This window comes from Pongo pygmaeus, chromosome 1 (genome assembly GCF_028885625.2).
Source record: "Pongo pygmaeus isolate AG05252 chromosome 1, NHGRI_mPonPyg2-v2.0_pri, whole genome shotgun sequence".
Taxonomy (NCBI): Eukaryota; Metazoa; Chordata; class Mammalia; order Primates; family Hominidae; genus Pongo; species Pongo pygmaeus.
The window spans coordinates 38,001,256-38,015,944 of record NC_072373.2 but is presented as its reverse complement, the minus strand read 5'-3'; the positions used below and the strand labels follow the sequence as shown (position 1 = coordinate 38,015,944).

The 14,689-nt window shown below is 39.2% G+C and overlaps 1 protein-coding gene across 11 annotated transcripts in view; it reads left to right on the top strand.

Annotated features, from left to right (window-relative positions):
• LOC129033637 (putative uncharacterized protein encoded by LINC00467 homolog) overlaps nt 1–14,689 on the top strand; it is a 76,143-nt gene that overhangs the window by 20,442 nt on the left and 41,012 nt on the right. For all 11 annotated transcript variants that reach the window (XR_010127757.1, XR_010127755.1, XR_010127759.1 and 8 more), the window contains exon 4: nt 1,045–1,112. Coding sequence is in view for 1 of the 11 variants with exons in the window: in XM_054482501.2 (XP_054338476.1) it covers nt 1,045–1,112 (68 nt within the window). In the remaining 10 variants the exon portion in view is untranslated. The remainder of the gene's footprint in view (nt 1–1,044; nt 1,113–14,689) is intronic.

Below are 14,689 nucleotides of genomic sequence, written 5' to 3'. Positions count from 1 at the left end.
GTAGAACGGAGCAGTTAATGTGGTGGCAAACTAACATTCTCCTTTTCCGTGTTCTTTTTCTTCTTCTTTTTTTTTTTTAAATTTTGAGACAGTCTCTCTGTGTTGCCTGGGCTGGAGTGCAGTGGCACAATCTCAGCTTACTGCAACCTCCGCCTCCCAGGTTCAAGTGATTCTCCTGCCTCAGCCTCTTCAGTAGCTGAGATTACAAGTGCCCACCACCATGCGTGGCTAATTTTTGTATTTTTAGTAAAGATGAGGTTTCGCCATGTTACCCAGGCTGGTCTCAAACTCCTGACCTCAAGGGATCCACTTGCCTCGGCCTCCCAAAGTGCTGGGATTACAGACATGAGCCACCACACCCGTCCTCCTTTTCCATTTTCTAATTAAAGTAATTCATTTTTTATATTTTCCAATAGACTGCTTAATAGTTGCATTCACATAGTTTCTGCTAATAACACCTCATACTCCCTAGATTAACTAGAGGTTGCATTCTAGTGGACCTAGGAGAGTATTGTATTTTGGATGGGTTCCTAAATGCCATATATTTATACTGGGATACAACTATAATTAAACTTTTTTCTTTTTTCTTCTTTTTTTCGAGACAGTGCCTCACTCTGTCACCCAAGCTGGAGTGCAGTGGCACGATCTTGGCTCACTGCAGCCTTGACCTGCTGGGCTCAGGTGATCCTCCCACCTCCTGCTGAGTAGCTGGGACTACAGGTGCACTCTACCATGCCTGGCTACTTTTTGTACTTTTGGTAGGGACAAGGTTTTGCGATGTGGCCCAGGCTGGTGTCAAACTCCTGAGCTCAAGTGATCTGCCTGCTTCGGCCTCCCAAAATGCTGGAATTACAGATGTACACTACCATGCCTAGCAAATTAAACAGTTTTATCTGCTATTTGTATCTTGTAAGATTCTTCCAACAAGCATAATAAAGTTGATTAAAATATCAATCTTAATTATTTTAATCCTTCAAATTCTTTAATCAATAAAATAATTTTTAATGTTAGAGCTGAAACTTCCAAATCTTTTTAAACTTTTAGATGCTACCAAGGGAAAAATTAAGAAGAAGAGAAGAGAGAAAACAAATAAATGGAGGGAAAAAAGAAAGGTTAGTAATTGTGAGTAATATAAGAATAAGATTTGGCTATTAGAGGATATTGTACTTATTAATTAAGAAACAGAATCTATAAGGAATTTGAAGAGATAAAAGTCAAAGATTGGTTAACATGGTAGTTAACATGGTGGTGCTAAGCTTATAGTGTCCTTTGCTGCTTTTCAAATACTTCTCAGAAAACTATGCAAATAGGTAAAACCTTATAATTACAATTCTTTAGATTCTTTTTAATTTTGGTGTTAACATAGTTATAAAATAGCCTATGTGCTTTGAAATAAATGCAAGTAATAGAGACATAAATTAAATGAAAGGTAAAATAGCTACACTCTTTTCTCTTTATTTAATTTCCCTATGGTTATCACTCAAGTATTTGCTGTACAACCTTAGATTTTTCCTCTGTGCACATGGAAATAAATAAAATTGATATAAATAAATGTGTATAGTTTTATGTACTGTATAATACATATATAATTTTATGTTAAAATAGTCTGTCAATTTGCTTCTCTAAATTTAATTTATTTAATAGTTTATGAACTATTTTGTAACATATATAAAACAGACATTTAATAATAAAAAGAGCATCATGAACCTACTTAACTGGAACATTACCAATTATGATTATCTCTCAGTATTTTTCTTCCTTCTTCTGTTCACTTGCCTTCGCATTAAAAGTAATATCCTAAATTTTGCGTTGCTCCTTCTCATGCCTTTTGAAAATCATTTTATTACAAATGGATGTATGTTGAAATATTATTTCGTTTAGCTTATTTGGTTTGGGGTTTTATAAGAATAGTATATTTTCTGAAGTTTTCTCTGGCTACTTTTTCACACGATATTTTGTTTTTATGATGTATTCATATTTTTGTGTGGCTGTAGTTCATTAATTTTCTCTGCCATATAATACTCTATTGTGTGAATAAAGCACAATTTATCCATTGTCCTGTGGATGGACATTTACGATGTTTCTAATTTTTTTCCTTGTATTTAAAAAAAGATTTTGTGAGTACATAGTAGGTGAGTATATTTATGGGATATATGAGATATTTTGATACAGGCATGCAATGCATAATAATCCTATCAGGGTAAATGAGGTATCCATCACCTCCAGCTTTTATCCTTTCTTTGTGTTACAAACAATTCACTTACACTCTTTTAGTTATTTTATTTTTTATTTTTATTTATTTTTATTTTTTTGAGACAGAGTCTTATCCTGTTGCCCAGGCTGGAGTGCAATGATGCGATCTCGGCTCACTGCAACCTCCGCCTCCCGGATTCAAGCAATTCTCCTGCCACAGCCTCCCAAGTAGCTAGGACTACACGCATGTGCCACCACACCTGGCTAATTTTCGTATTTTTAGTAGAGACAGGGTTTCACCATGTTGGCCAGGCTGGTCTCAAACTCCTGACCTCATGTGATCCACCCACTTTAGCCTCCCAAAGTGCTGGGATTACAGGCATGAGCCACCGTGCCCAGCCTCTTTTAGTTATTTTAAAATGTACAATAAATTATTGTTGACTGTGATCACCCTGTTGTGCTATAAAATACGAAATCTTATACATTCTAGCTATAGCTATTTTTATACTCATTAATCATCCTCCTTTCCCCGCCTTCAACTACCCTTCTAAGCCTCTGGTAACGATCATTCTGCTATCACCATGAGTTTATTTTTTTTCATTTTTAGCTCCCACAAATAAGTGACAACATGCGAATTTTGTCTTTCTGTGCCTGGCTTTTGTCACTTAACAATGACCTCCATTTCCATCCCTTGTTGCAAATGACAGGATCTCTTTTTTTTTTTTTTTTTTTTTGGCTGAATAGTGCTCTGTTGTGTATTTGTACCACATTCATCTGTTGATGGACGTTTAGATTGCTTCCAGATCTTGGCTATTGTGAAAAATGCTGCAGTAAACACCAGAGTGCAGATATCTCTTTGACATACCGATTTCCTTTCTTTTGGGTCTATACCTAGGAATGAGATTGTTGGATCTTATGGTAGCTCTCTTTTTAGTTTTTTGAGGAACTTCCAAACTGTTCTCTGTAGTGGTTATACTAATTTACATTCCTGCCAACAGCTTATGAGGGTTCCCCTTTCTCAACATCCTTCTCAGCATTTGTTATTGCCTGTCTTTTGGATAAAACCGATTTTACCTAGGGTGAGATGATATCTCATTATAGTTTTGATTTGCATTTCTTTGATAATCAGTGATGTTGAGCACCTTTTCATATGCCTGTTTGCCATTTGTGTGTCTTCTTTTGGGAAATGTCTATTCGGACCTTTTGCCCATTTTAAAATAGTATTATTAGGTTTTTTCCTATAGAGTTGTTTGAGCTCCTTTTATATTCAAGGGTTATTAATTCCTTGTCAGAAGGATAGTTTGAAGGAATTTTCTCTCATTCTGTGGGTTGTCTCTTCATTTTGTTAATTGTTTCCTTTGCAGTGCAGAAGCTTTTTAACTTCATATGGTCCCATTTGTACATTTGTGTTTCAGTTGCCTGTGCTTGTAGGGTATTACTCAAGAAATCGTTGACCAGTCCAATGTCCTAGAGAGTTTCTCATAATGTTTTCTTGTAGTAGTTTTATAGTTTGCGGTCATAAATTTAAGTCTTTAATGTATTTTGATTTGATTTTTGTATCTGGCAAGAGATGGAGGTCTAGTTTCATTCTTCTACATATGGATATCCAATTTTCCCAGCACCATTTATTGAAGAGAATGTCTTTTCCCCAATATATGTTTTTGGTACCTTTGTCGAAAATGAGTTCACTGTAGATGTATGGATTGGTTTCTGGGTTCTCTATTCTGTTCCATTGGTCTGTGTGTCTGTTTTTATGCCAGTACCATGCCGTTTGGGTTACTGTAGCTTTGTAGTATAATTTTAAGTCAGGTAATGTGATTCCTCCAGTTTTGTTCTTTTTGCTCAGGATAGCTTTGGCTATTCTGGGTCTTTTCTTGTTCTGTATAAATTTTAGGATTTTTTTTTTTCCAATTTTGTAAAGAATGTCACTGGTATTTTCATAGGGATTGCATTGAATCTGTAGACTGCTTTAGAGAATATGGATGTTTTAACAATATTGATTCTTCCAATCCATAAACATGGACTATCTTTTCTTTTTTGTGGTCTTTTCAATTTCTTACATCAATGTTTTATTCTTTTCATTGTAAAGATCTTTCACTGTTTTTTTTTTTATACTTTAAGTTCTAGGGTACCTGTGCACAACATGCAGGTTTGTTACATATGTATACATGTGACATGTTGGTGTGCTGCACCAATTAACTCCTCATTTACATTAGTTATATCTCCTAATGCTATCCCTGCCCCCTCCCCCAACCCCACAACAGGCCCCAGTGTGTGATGTTCCCCACCCTGTGTCCAAGTGTTCTCATTGTTCAATTCCCACCTATGAGTGAGAACATGCAGTGTTTGGTTTTCTGTCCTTGCAATAGTTTGCTCAGAATGATGGTTTCCAGCTTCATCCATGTCCCTACAAAGGACATGAACTCATCCTTTTTTGTGGATGCATAGTATTCCATGGTGTATATGTGCCACATTTTCTTAATCCAGTCTATTATTGATGGACTTTTAGGTTGGTTCCGAGTCTTTGCTATTGTGAATAGTGCTGCAGTAAACATACGTGTGTATGTGTCTTTATAGCAGCATGGTTTATAATCCTTTGGGTATATACCCAGTAATGGGATCGCTGGGTCAAATGGTATTTCTAGTTCTAGATCCCTGAGGAATCGCCACACTGTCTTCCACAAGGTCGAACTAGTTTACAGTCCCACCAACAGTGTAAAAGTGTTCCTATTTCTTCACATCCTCTCCAGCACCTGTTGTTTTCCTGACTTTTTAATGATCGCCATTCTAACTGGTGTGAGATGGTATCTCATTGTGGTTTTGATTTGCATTTCTCTGATGGCCAGTGATGATGAGCATTTTTTCATGTGTCTGTTGGCTACATAAATGTCTTCTTTTGAAAAGTGTCTCTTCATATCCTTCACCCACTTTATGATGGGGTTGTTTTATTTTTTCTTGTAAATTTGGTTAAGTTCTTTATAGATTCTGGATATTAGCCCTTTGTCAGATGCGTAGATTATAAAAATTTTCTCCCATTCTGTAGGTTGCCTGTTCACTCTGATGGTAGTTTCTTTTGCTGTGCAGAAGCTCTTTAGTTTAATTAGATCCCATTTGTCAATTTTGGCTTTTGTTGCCATTGCTTTTGGTGTTTTAGTCATGAAGTCCTTGCCCATGCCTATGTCCTGAATGGTATTGCCTAGGTTTCCTTGTAGGCTTTTTATGGTTTTAGGTCTAACCTTTAAGTCTTTAATCCATCTTCAATTAATTTTTGTATAAGGTGTAAGGAAGGGATCCAGTTTCAGTTTTCTCCATATGGCTAGCCAGTTTTCCCAGCACCATTTATTAAATATGGAATCCTTTCCCCATTTCTTGTTTTTGTCAGGTTTGTCAAAGATCAGATGGTTGTAGATGTGTGGTATTATATCTGAGGGCTCTGTTCTTTTCCATTGGTCTGTATCTCTGTTGTGGTACGTGTACCATGCTGTTTTGGTTACTGTAAGCCTTGTAGTATAGTTTGAAGTCAGGTACCTTGATGCCTCCAGCTTTGTTCTTTTGGCTTAGGATTGTCTTGGCAATGCGGGCTCTTTTTTGGTTCCATATCAACTTTAAAGTAGTTTTTTCCAATTCTGTGAAGAAAGTCATTGGTAGCTTGATAGGGATGGCATTGAATCTATAAATTACCTTGGGCAGTATGGCCATTTTCACGATATTGATTCTTCCTATCCATGAGCATGGCATGTTCTTCCATTTGTTTGTGTCCTCTTTTATTTCGTTGAGCAGTGGTTTGTAGTTCTCCTTGAAGGAGTCCTTCACATCCTTTGTAAGTTGGATTCCTATGTATTTTATTCTCTTTGAAGCAATTGTGAATGGGAGTTCACTCATGATTTGGCTCTGTGTTTGTCTGTTATTAGTGTATAGGAGTGCTTGAGGTTTTTGCACATTGATTTTGTATCCTGAGACTTTGCTGAAGTTGCTTATCAGCTTAAGGAGATTTTGGGCTGAGATGATGGGGTTTTCTAAAAATACAATCATGTCTTCTGCAAACAGGGACAATTTGACTTCCTCTTTTCCTAATTGAATACCCTTTATTTCCTTCTCTTGCCTGATTTCCCTGGCCAGAACTTCCAACACTGTGTTGAATAGGAGTGGTGAGGGAGGGCATCCCTGTCTTGTGCCAGTTTTCAAAGAGAATGCTTCCAGTTTTTGCCCATTCAGTATGATATTGGCTGTGGATTTGTCATAAATAGCTCTTATTATTTTGAGATATGTCCCATCAATACATACTTTATTGAGAGTTTTTAGCATGAAGGGCTGTTGAATTTTGTCGAAGGCCTTTTCTGGATCTATTGAGATAATCATGTGGTTTTTGTCTTTGGTTCTGTTTATGTGCTGGATTACATTTATTGATTTGCATATATTGAACCAGCCTTGCATCCCCGGGATGAAGCCTACTTGATCGTGGTGGATAAGCTTTTTGATGGGCTGCTGGATTCAGTTTGCCAGTATTTTATTGAGGATTTTTGCATTGATATTCATCAGGGATATTGGTCTAAAATTGTCTTTTTGTTGTGTCTCTGCCAGGCTTTGGTATCAGGATGATGCCGGCCTCATAAAATGAGTTAGGGAGGATTCCTTCTTTTTCTATTGATTGGAATAGTTTCAGAAGGAATGGTACCAGCTCATCTTTGTACCTCTGGTAGAATTCAGCTGTGAATCCATCTGGTCCTGGACGTTTTTTGGTTGGTAGGCTATTAATTATTGCCTGTAATTTCAGAGCCTGTAATTGTTGTATTCAGGGATTCAACTGCTTCCTGGCTTAGTCTTGGGAGGGTGTATGTGTCCAGGAATTTATCCATTTCTTCTAGATTTTCTAGTTTATTTGCATAGAGGTGTTTATAGTATTCTCTGATGGTAGTTTGTATTTCTGTGGGATCGGTGATTATATCCCCTTTATCATTTTTTATTGCGTCTATTTGATTCTTCTCTCTTTTCTTCTTTATTAGTCTTGCTAGCAGTCTGTCAATTTTGTTGATCTTTTCAAAAAACCAGCTCCTGGATTCATTGATTTTTTGAAGGGTTTTTTGTGTCTCTATCTCCTTCTGTTACGCTCTGATGTTAGTTATTTCTTTTCTTATGCTAGCTTTTGAATGTGTTTGCTCTTGCTTCTCTAGTTCCTTGAATTGTGATGTTAGGGTGTCAATTTTAGATCTTTCCTGCTTTCTCTTGTCGGCATTTAGTGCTATAAATTTCCCTCTACACACTGCTTTAAATGTGTCCCAGAGATTCTGGTATGTTGTGTCTTTGTTCTCATTGGTTTCAAACAACATCTTTATTTCTGCCTTCATTTCGTTGTGTACCCAGTAGTCATTCAGGAGCAGATTGTTCAGTTTCCATGTTGTTGAGCAGTTTTGAGTGAGATTCTTAATCCTGAGTTCTAATTTGATTGCACTGTGGTCTGAGAGACAGTTTGTTTTAATTTCTGTTCTTTTACATTTGCTGAGGAGAGCTATACTTTGATCTATGTGGTCAATTTTGGAATAAGTGTGATGTGGTGCTGAGAAGAATGTATATTCTGTTAATTTGGGGTGGTGAATTCTGTTGATGTCTATTAGGTTCACTTGGTGGAGAGCTGAGTTCAATTCCTGGATATCCTTGTTAACTTTCTGTCTCCTTGATCTGTCTAATGTTGACAGTGGGGTGTTAAAGTCTTCCATTATTATTGTGTGGGAGTCTAAGTCTCTTTGTAGGTCTCTAAGGACTTGCTTTATGAATCTGGGTGCTCCTGTATTGGGTGCATATATATTTAGGATAGTTAGCTCTTCTTGTTGAATTGATCCCTTTACCATTATGTAATGGCCTTCTTTGTCTCTTTTGGTCTTTGTTGGTTTAAACAAAGTCTGTTTTATCAGAGACTAGGATTGCAACCCCTGCTTTTTTTTGTTTTCCATTTGCTGGGTAGATCTTCCTCCATCCCTTTATTTTGAGCCTCTGTTTGTGTCCGCATGTGAGATGGGTCTCCTGAATACAGCACACTGATGAAACTTGATTCTATCCAATTTGCCAGTCTGTGTCTTTTAAGTGGAGCATTTAGCCCATTTATATATAAGGTTAATATTGTTATGTGTGAATTTGATCCTATCATTATGATGTTAGCTGGTTATTTTGCTCGTTAGTTGATGCAGTTTCTTCCTAGCATCGATGGTGTTTACAGTTTGGCATGTTTTTGCAGTGGCTGGTACCTGTTGTTCCTTTCCATGTTTAGTGCTTCCTTCAGAACCTCTTGTAAGGCAGGCCTGGTGGTGACAAAATCTCTTAGCATTTGTTTGTCTGTAAAGGATTTTATTTCTCCTTCACTTATGAAGCTTAGTTTGGCTGGATATGAAATTCTGGGTTGAAAATTCTTTTCTTTAAGAATGTTGAGGGTGGAGCCAAGATGGCCGAATAGGAACAGCTCCGGTCTACGGCTCCCAGCGTGAACGACGCAGAAGACGGGTGATTTCTGCATTTCCGTCTGAGGTACCGGGTTCATCTCACTAGGGAGTGCCAGACAGTGGGCACAGGACAGTAGGTGCAGCGCACCGTGCGCCAGCCAAAGCAGGGCGAGGCATTGCCTCTCTCGGAAGTGCAAGGGGTCAGGGAGTTCCCTTTCCTGGTCAAGGAAAGGGGTGACAGATGGCACCTGGAAAATCAGGCCACTCCCACCCGAATACTGTGCTTTTCCGACAGTCTTAGGAAACGGTGCACCAGGAGATTATAGCCCGCACCTGGCTCAGAGGGTCCTACACCCATGGAGTCTCGCTGATTGCTAGCACAGCAGTCTGAGATCAAACTGCAAGGTGGCAGCGAGGCTGGGGGAAGGGCGCCCGCCATTGCCCAGGCTCGCTTAGGTAAACAAAGCAGCTGGGAAGCTCGAACTGGGTGGAGCCCACCACAGCTCAAGGAGGCCTGCCTGCCTCTGTAGGCTCCACCTCTGGGGGCAGGGCACAAACAAAAAGACAGCAGTAACCTCTGCAGACTTAAATGTCCCTGTCTGACAGCTTTGAGGAGAGCAGTGGTTTTCCCACACCCAGCTGGAGATCTGAGAACGGGCAGACTGCCTCCTCAAGTGGGTCCCTGACCCCTGACCCCCGAGCAGCCTAACTGGGAGGCACCCCTCAGTAGGGGCAGACTGACACCTCACACGGCCGGGTACTCTTCTGAGACAAAACTTCCAGAGGAACGATCAGGCAGCAGCATTCGCGGATCACGAAATTCCATGGTTCTGCAGACACCGCTGCTGATACCCAGGCAAACAGCATCTGGAGTGGACCTCTAGCAAACTCCAACAGACCTGCAGCTAAGGGTCCTGTCTGTTAGAAGGAAAACTAACAAACAGAAAGGACATCCACACCAAAAACCCATCTGTACATTACCATCATCAAAGACCAAAAGTAGATAAAACCACAAAGATGGGGAAAAAACAGAGCAGAAAAACTGGAAACTCTAAAAAGCAGAGCGCCTCTCCTCCTCCAAAAGAACGCAATTCCTCACCAGCAATGGAACAAAGCTGGACGGAGAATGACTTTGACGAGTTGAGAGAAGGCTTCAGACGATCAAACTACTCTGAGCTACAGGAGGAAATTCAAACCAAAGGCAAAGAAGTTGAAAACTTTGAAAAAACTTTAGATGAATGTATAACTAGAATAACCAATACAGAGAAGTGCTTAAAGGAGCTGATGGAGCTGAAAGCCAAGGCTCGAGAACTATGTGAAGAATGCAGAAGCCTCAGGAGCCGATGCGATCAACTGGAAGAAAGGGTATCAGTGATGCAAGACGAAATGAATGAAATGAATCGAGAAGGGAAGTTTAGAGAAAACAGAATAAAAAGAAACGAACAAAGCCTCCAAGAAAGATGGGACTATGTGAAAAGACCAAATCTGCATCTGATTGGTGTACCTGAAAGTGACGGGGAGAATGGAACCAAGTTGGAAAACACTCTGCAGGATATTATCCAGGAGAACTTCCCCAATCTAGCAAGGCAGGCCAACATTCAGATTCAGGAAATACAGAGAACGCCACAAAGATACTCCTCGAGAAGAGCAACTCCAAGACACATAATTGTCAGATTCACCAAAGTTGAAATGAAGGAAAAATGTTAAGGGCAGACAGAGAGAAAGGTCGGGTTACCCACAAAGGGAAGCCCATCAGACTAACAGCGGCTCTCTTGGCAGAAACTCTACAAGACAGAAGAGATTGGGGGCCAATATTCAACATTCTTAAAGAAAAGAATTTCAACCCAGAATTTCATATCTGGCCAAACTAAGCTTCGTAAGTGAAGGAGAAATAAAATCCTTTACAGACAAGCAAATGCTGAGAGATTTTGTCACCACCAGGCCTGCCCTAAAAGAGCTCCTGAAGGAAGCACTAAACATGGAAAGGCACAACTGGTACCAGCCGCTGCAAAATCATGCCAAAATGTAAAGACCATCGAGACTAGGAAGAAACTGCATCAACCAATGAGCCAAATAACCAGCTAACATCATAATGACAGGATAAAATTCACATATAACAATATTAACTTTAAATGTAAATGGACTAAATGCTCCAATTAAAAGACACAGACTGGCAAATTGGATAAAGAGTCAAGACCCATCAGTGTGCTGTATTCAGGAAACCCATCTCATGTGCAGAGACACACATAGACTCAAAATAAAAGGATGGAGGAAGATCTACCAAGCAAATGGAAAACAAAAAAAGGCAGGGGTTGCAATCCTAGTCTCTGATAAAACAGACTTTAAACCAACAAAGATCAAAAGAGACAAAGAAGGCCATTACATAACGGTAAAGGGATCAATTCAACAAGAAGAGCTAACTATCCTAAATATGTATGCACCCAATACAGGAGCACCCAGATTCATAAAGCAAGTCCTGAGTGACCTACAAAGAGACTTAGACTCCCACACAATAATAATGGGTGACTTTAACACCCCACTGTCAACATTAGACAGATCAAGCAGACAGAAAGTTAACAAGGATACCCAGGAATTGAACTCAGCTCTGCACCAAGCAGACCTAATAGACATCTACAGAACTCTCCACCCCAAGTCAACAGAATATGCATTTTTCTCAGCACCACACCACACCTATTCCAAAATTGACCACATAGATCAAAGTATAGCTCTCCTCAGCAAATGTAAAAGAACAGAAATTAAAACAAACTGTCTCTCAGACCACAGTGCAATCAAACTAGAACTCAGGATTAAGAAACTCACTCAAAACCGCTCAACTACATGGAAACTGAACAATCTGCTCCTGAATGACTACTGGGTACATAACGAAAGAAGGCAGAAATAAAGATGTTCTTTGAAACCAACGAGAACCAAGACACAACATACCAGAATCTCTGGGACACATTCAAAGCAGTGTGTAGAGGGAAACTTAGAGCACTAAATGCCCACAAGAGAAAGCAGGAAAGATCCAAAATTGACACCCTTACATCACAATTAAAAGAACTAGAAAAGCAAGAGCAAACACATTCAAAAGCTAGCAGAAAGCAAGAAATAACTAAAATCAGAGCAGAACTGAAGGAAATAGAGACAAAAAAAACCCTTCAAAAAATTAATGAATCCAGAAGCTGGTTTTTTGAAAGGATCAACAAAATTGATAGACCACTAGCAAGACTAATAAAGAAAAGAAGAGAGAAGAATCAAATAGACGCAATAAAAAATGATAAAGGGGATATCACCACTGATCCCACAGAAATACAAACTACCATCAGAGAATACTACAAACACCTCTACGCAAATAAACTAGAAAATCCAGAAGAAATGGATAAATTCCTCGACACATACACCCTCCCAAGACTAAACCAGGAAGAAGCTGAATCTCTGAATAGACCAATAACAGTCTCTGAAATTGTGGCAATAATCAATAACTTACCAACCAAAAAGAGTCCAGGACCAGATGGATTCATAGCCGAATTCTACCAGAGGTACAAGGAGGAATTCATACCATTCCTTCTGAAACTATTCCAATCAATAGAAAAAGAGGGAATCCTCCCTAACTCATTTTATGAGGCCAGCATCATCCTGATACCAAAGCCGGGCAGAGACACAACCAAAAAAGAGAATTTTAGACCAATATCCTTGATGAACATTGATGCAAAAATCCTTAATAAAATACTGGCAAACCGAATCCAGCAGCACATCAAAAAGCTTATCCACCATGATCAAGTGGGCTTCATCCCTGGGATGGAAGGCTGGTTCAATATACGCAAATCAATAAATGTAATCCAGCATGTAAACAGAACCAAAGACAAAAACCACATGATTATCTCAATAGATGCAGAAAAGGCCTTTGACAAAATTCAACAACCTTCATGCTAAAAACTCTCAATAAATTAGGTATTGATGGGACGTATCTCAAAATAATAAGAGCTATCTATGACAAACCCACAGCCAATATCATACTGAATGGGCAAAAACTGGAAGCATTCCCTTTGAAAACTCGCACAAGACAGGGATGCCCTCCCTCACCACTCGTATTCAACACAGTGTTGGAAGTTCTGGCCAGGGCAGTTAGGCAGGAGAAGGAAATAAAGGGTATTCAATTAGGAAAACAGGAAGTCAAATTGTCCCTGTTTGCAGATGACATGATTGTATATCTAGAAAACCCCATTGTCTCAGCCCAAAATCTCCTTAAGCTGATAAGCAGCTTTAGCAAAGTCTCAGGATACAAAATCAATGTACAAAAATCACAAGCATTCTGATACACCAATAACAGACAGAGAGCCAAATCATGAGTGAACTCCCATTCCCAATCGCTTCAAAGAGAATAAAGTACTTAGGAATCCAACTTACAAGGGACATGAAGGACCTCTTCAAGGAGAACTACAAACCACTGCTCAATGAAATAAAAGAGGATACAAAGAAATGGAAGAACATTCCATGCTCATGGGTAGGAAGAATCAATATCGTGAAAATGGCCATACTACCCAAGGTAATTTATAGATTCAATGCCATCCCCATCAAGCTACCAATGACTTTCTTCACAGAATTGGAAAAAACTACTTTAAAGTTGATATGGAACCAAAAAAGAGCCCGCATTGCCAAGACAATCCTAAGCCAAAAGAACAAAGCTGGAGGCATCACGCTACCTGACTTCAAACTATACTACAAAGCTACAGTAACCAAAACAGCATGGTACTGGTACCAAAACAGAGACATAGATCAATGGAACAGAACAGAGCCCTCAGAAATAACACCATATATCTACAACTATCTGATCTTTGACAAACCTGAGATAAACAAGCAATGGGGAAAGGATTCCCTATTTAATAAATGGTGCTGGGAAAACTGGCTGGCCATATGTGACAGAAAGCTGAAACTGGATCCCTTCCTTACACCTTATACAAAAATTAATTCAAGATGGATTAAAGACTTAAACATTAGACCTAAAACCATAAAAACCCTAGAAGAAAACCTAGGCATTACCATTCAGGACATAGGCATGGGCAAGGACTTCATATCTAAAACACCAAAAGCAGTGGCAACAGAAGCCAGAATTGACAAATGGGATCTAATTAAACTAAAGAGCTTCTGCACAGCAAAAGAAACTACCATCAGAGTGAACAGGCAACCTACAAAATGGGAGAAAATTTTCACAACCTACTCATCTGACAAAGGGCTAATATCCAGAATCTATAAAGAACTTAACCAAATTTACAAGAAAAAATAAAACAACCCCATCATAAAGTGGGTGAAGGATATGAACAGACACTTCTCAAAAGAAGACATTTATGCAGCCAACAGACACATGAAAAAATGCTCATCATCACTGGCCATCAGAGAAATGCAAATCAAAACCACAATGAGATACCATCTCACACCAGTTAGAATGGTGATCATTAAAAAGTCAGGAAACAACAGGTGCTGGAGAGGATGTGGAGAAATAGGAACACTTTTACACTGTTGGTGGGACTGTAAACTAGTTCAACCATTGTGGAAGTCAGTGTGGTGATTCCTCAGGGATCTAGAACTAGAAATACCATTTGACCCAGCCATCCCATTACTGGGTATATACCCAAAGGACTATAAATCATGCTGCTATAAAGACACATGCACACGTATGTTTATTGCGGCACTATTCACAATAGCAAAGACTTGGAACCAACCCAAATGTCCAACAATGATAGACTGGATTAAGAAAATGTGGCACATATACACCATGGAATACTATGCAGCCATAAAAAATGATGAGTTCATGTCCTTTGTAGGGACATGGATGAAATTGGAAATCATCATTCTCAGTAAACTATCGCAAGGACAAAAAACCAAACACTGCATGTTCTCACTCATGGATGGGAATTGAACAATGAGAACACATGGACACAGGAAGGGGAGCATCACACTCTGGGGACTGTTGTAGGGTGGGGGGAAGGGGGAGGGATAGCATTAGGAGATATACCTAATGCTAAATGACGAGTTAATGGGTGCAGCACACCAGCATGGCACATGTA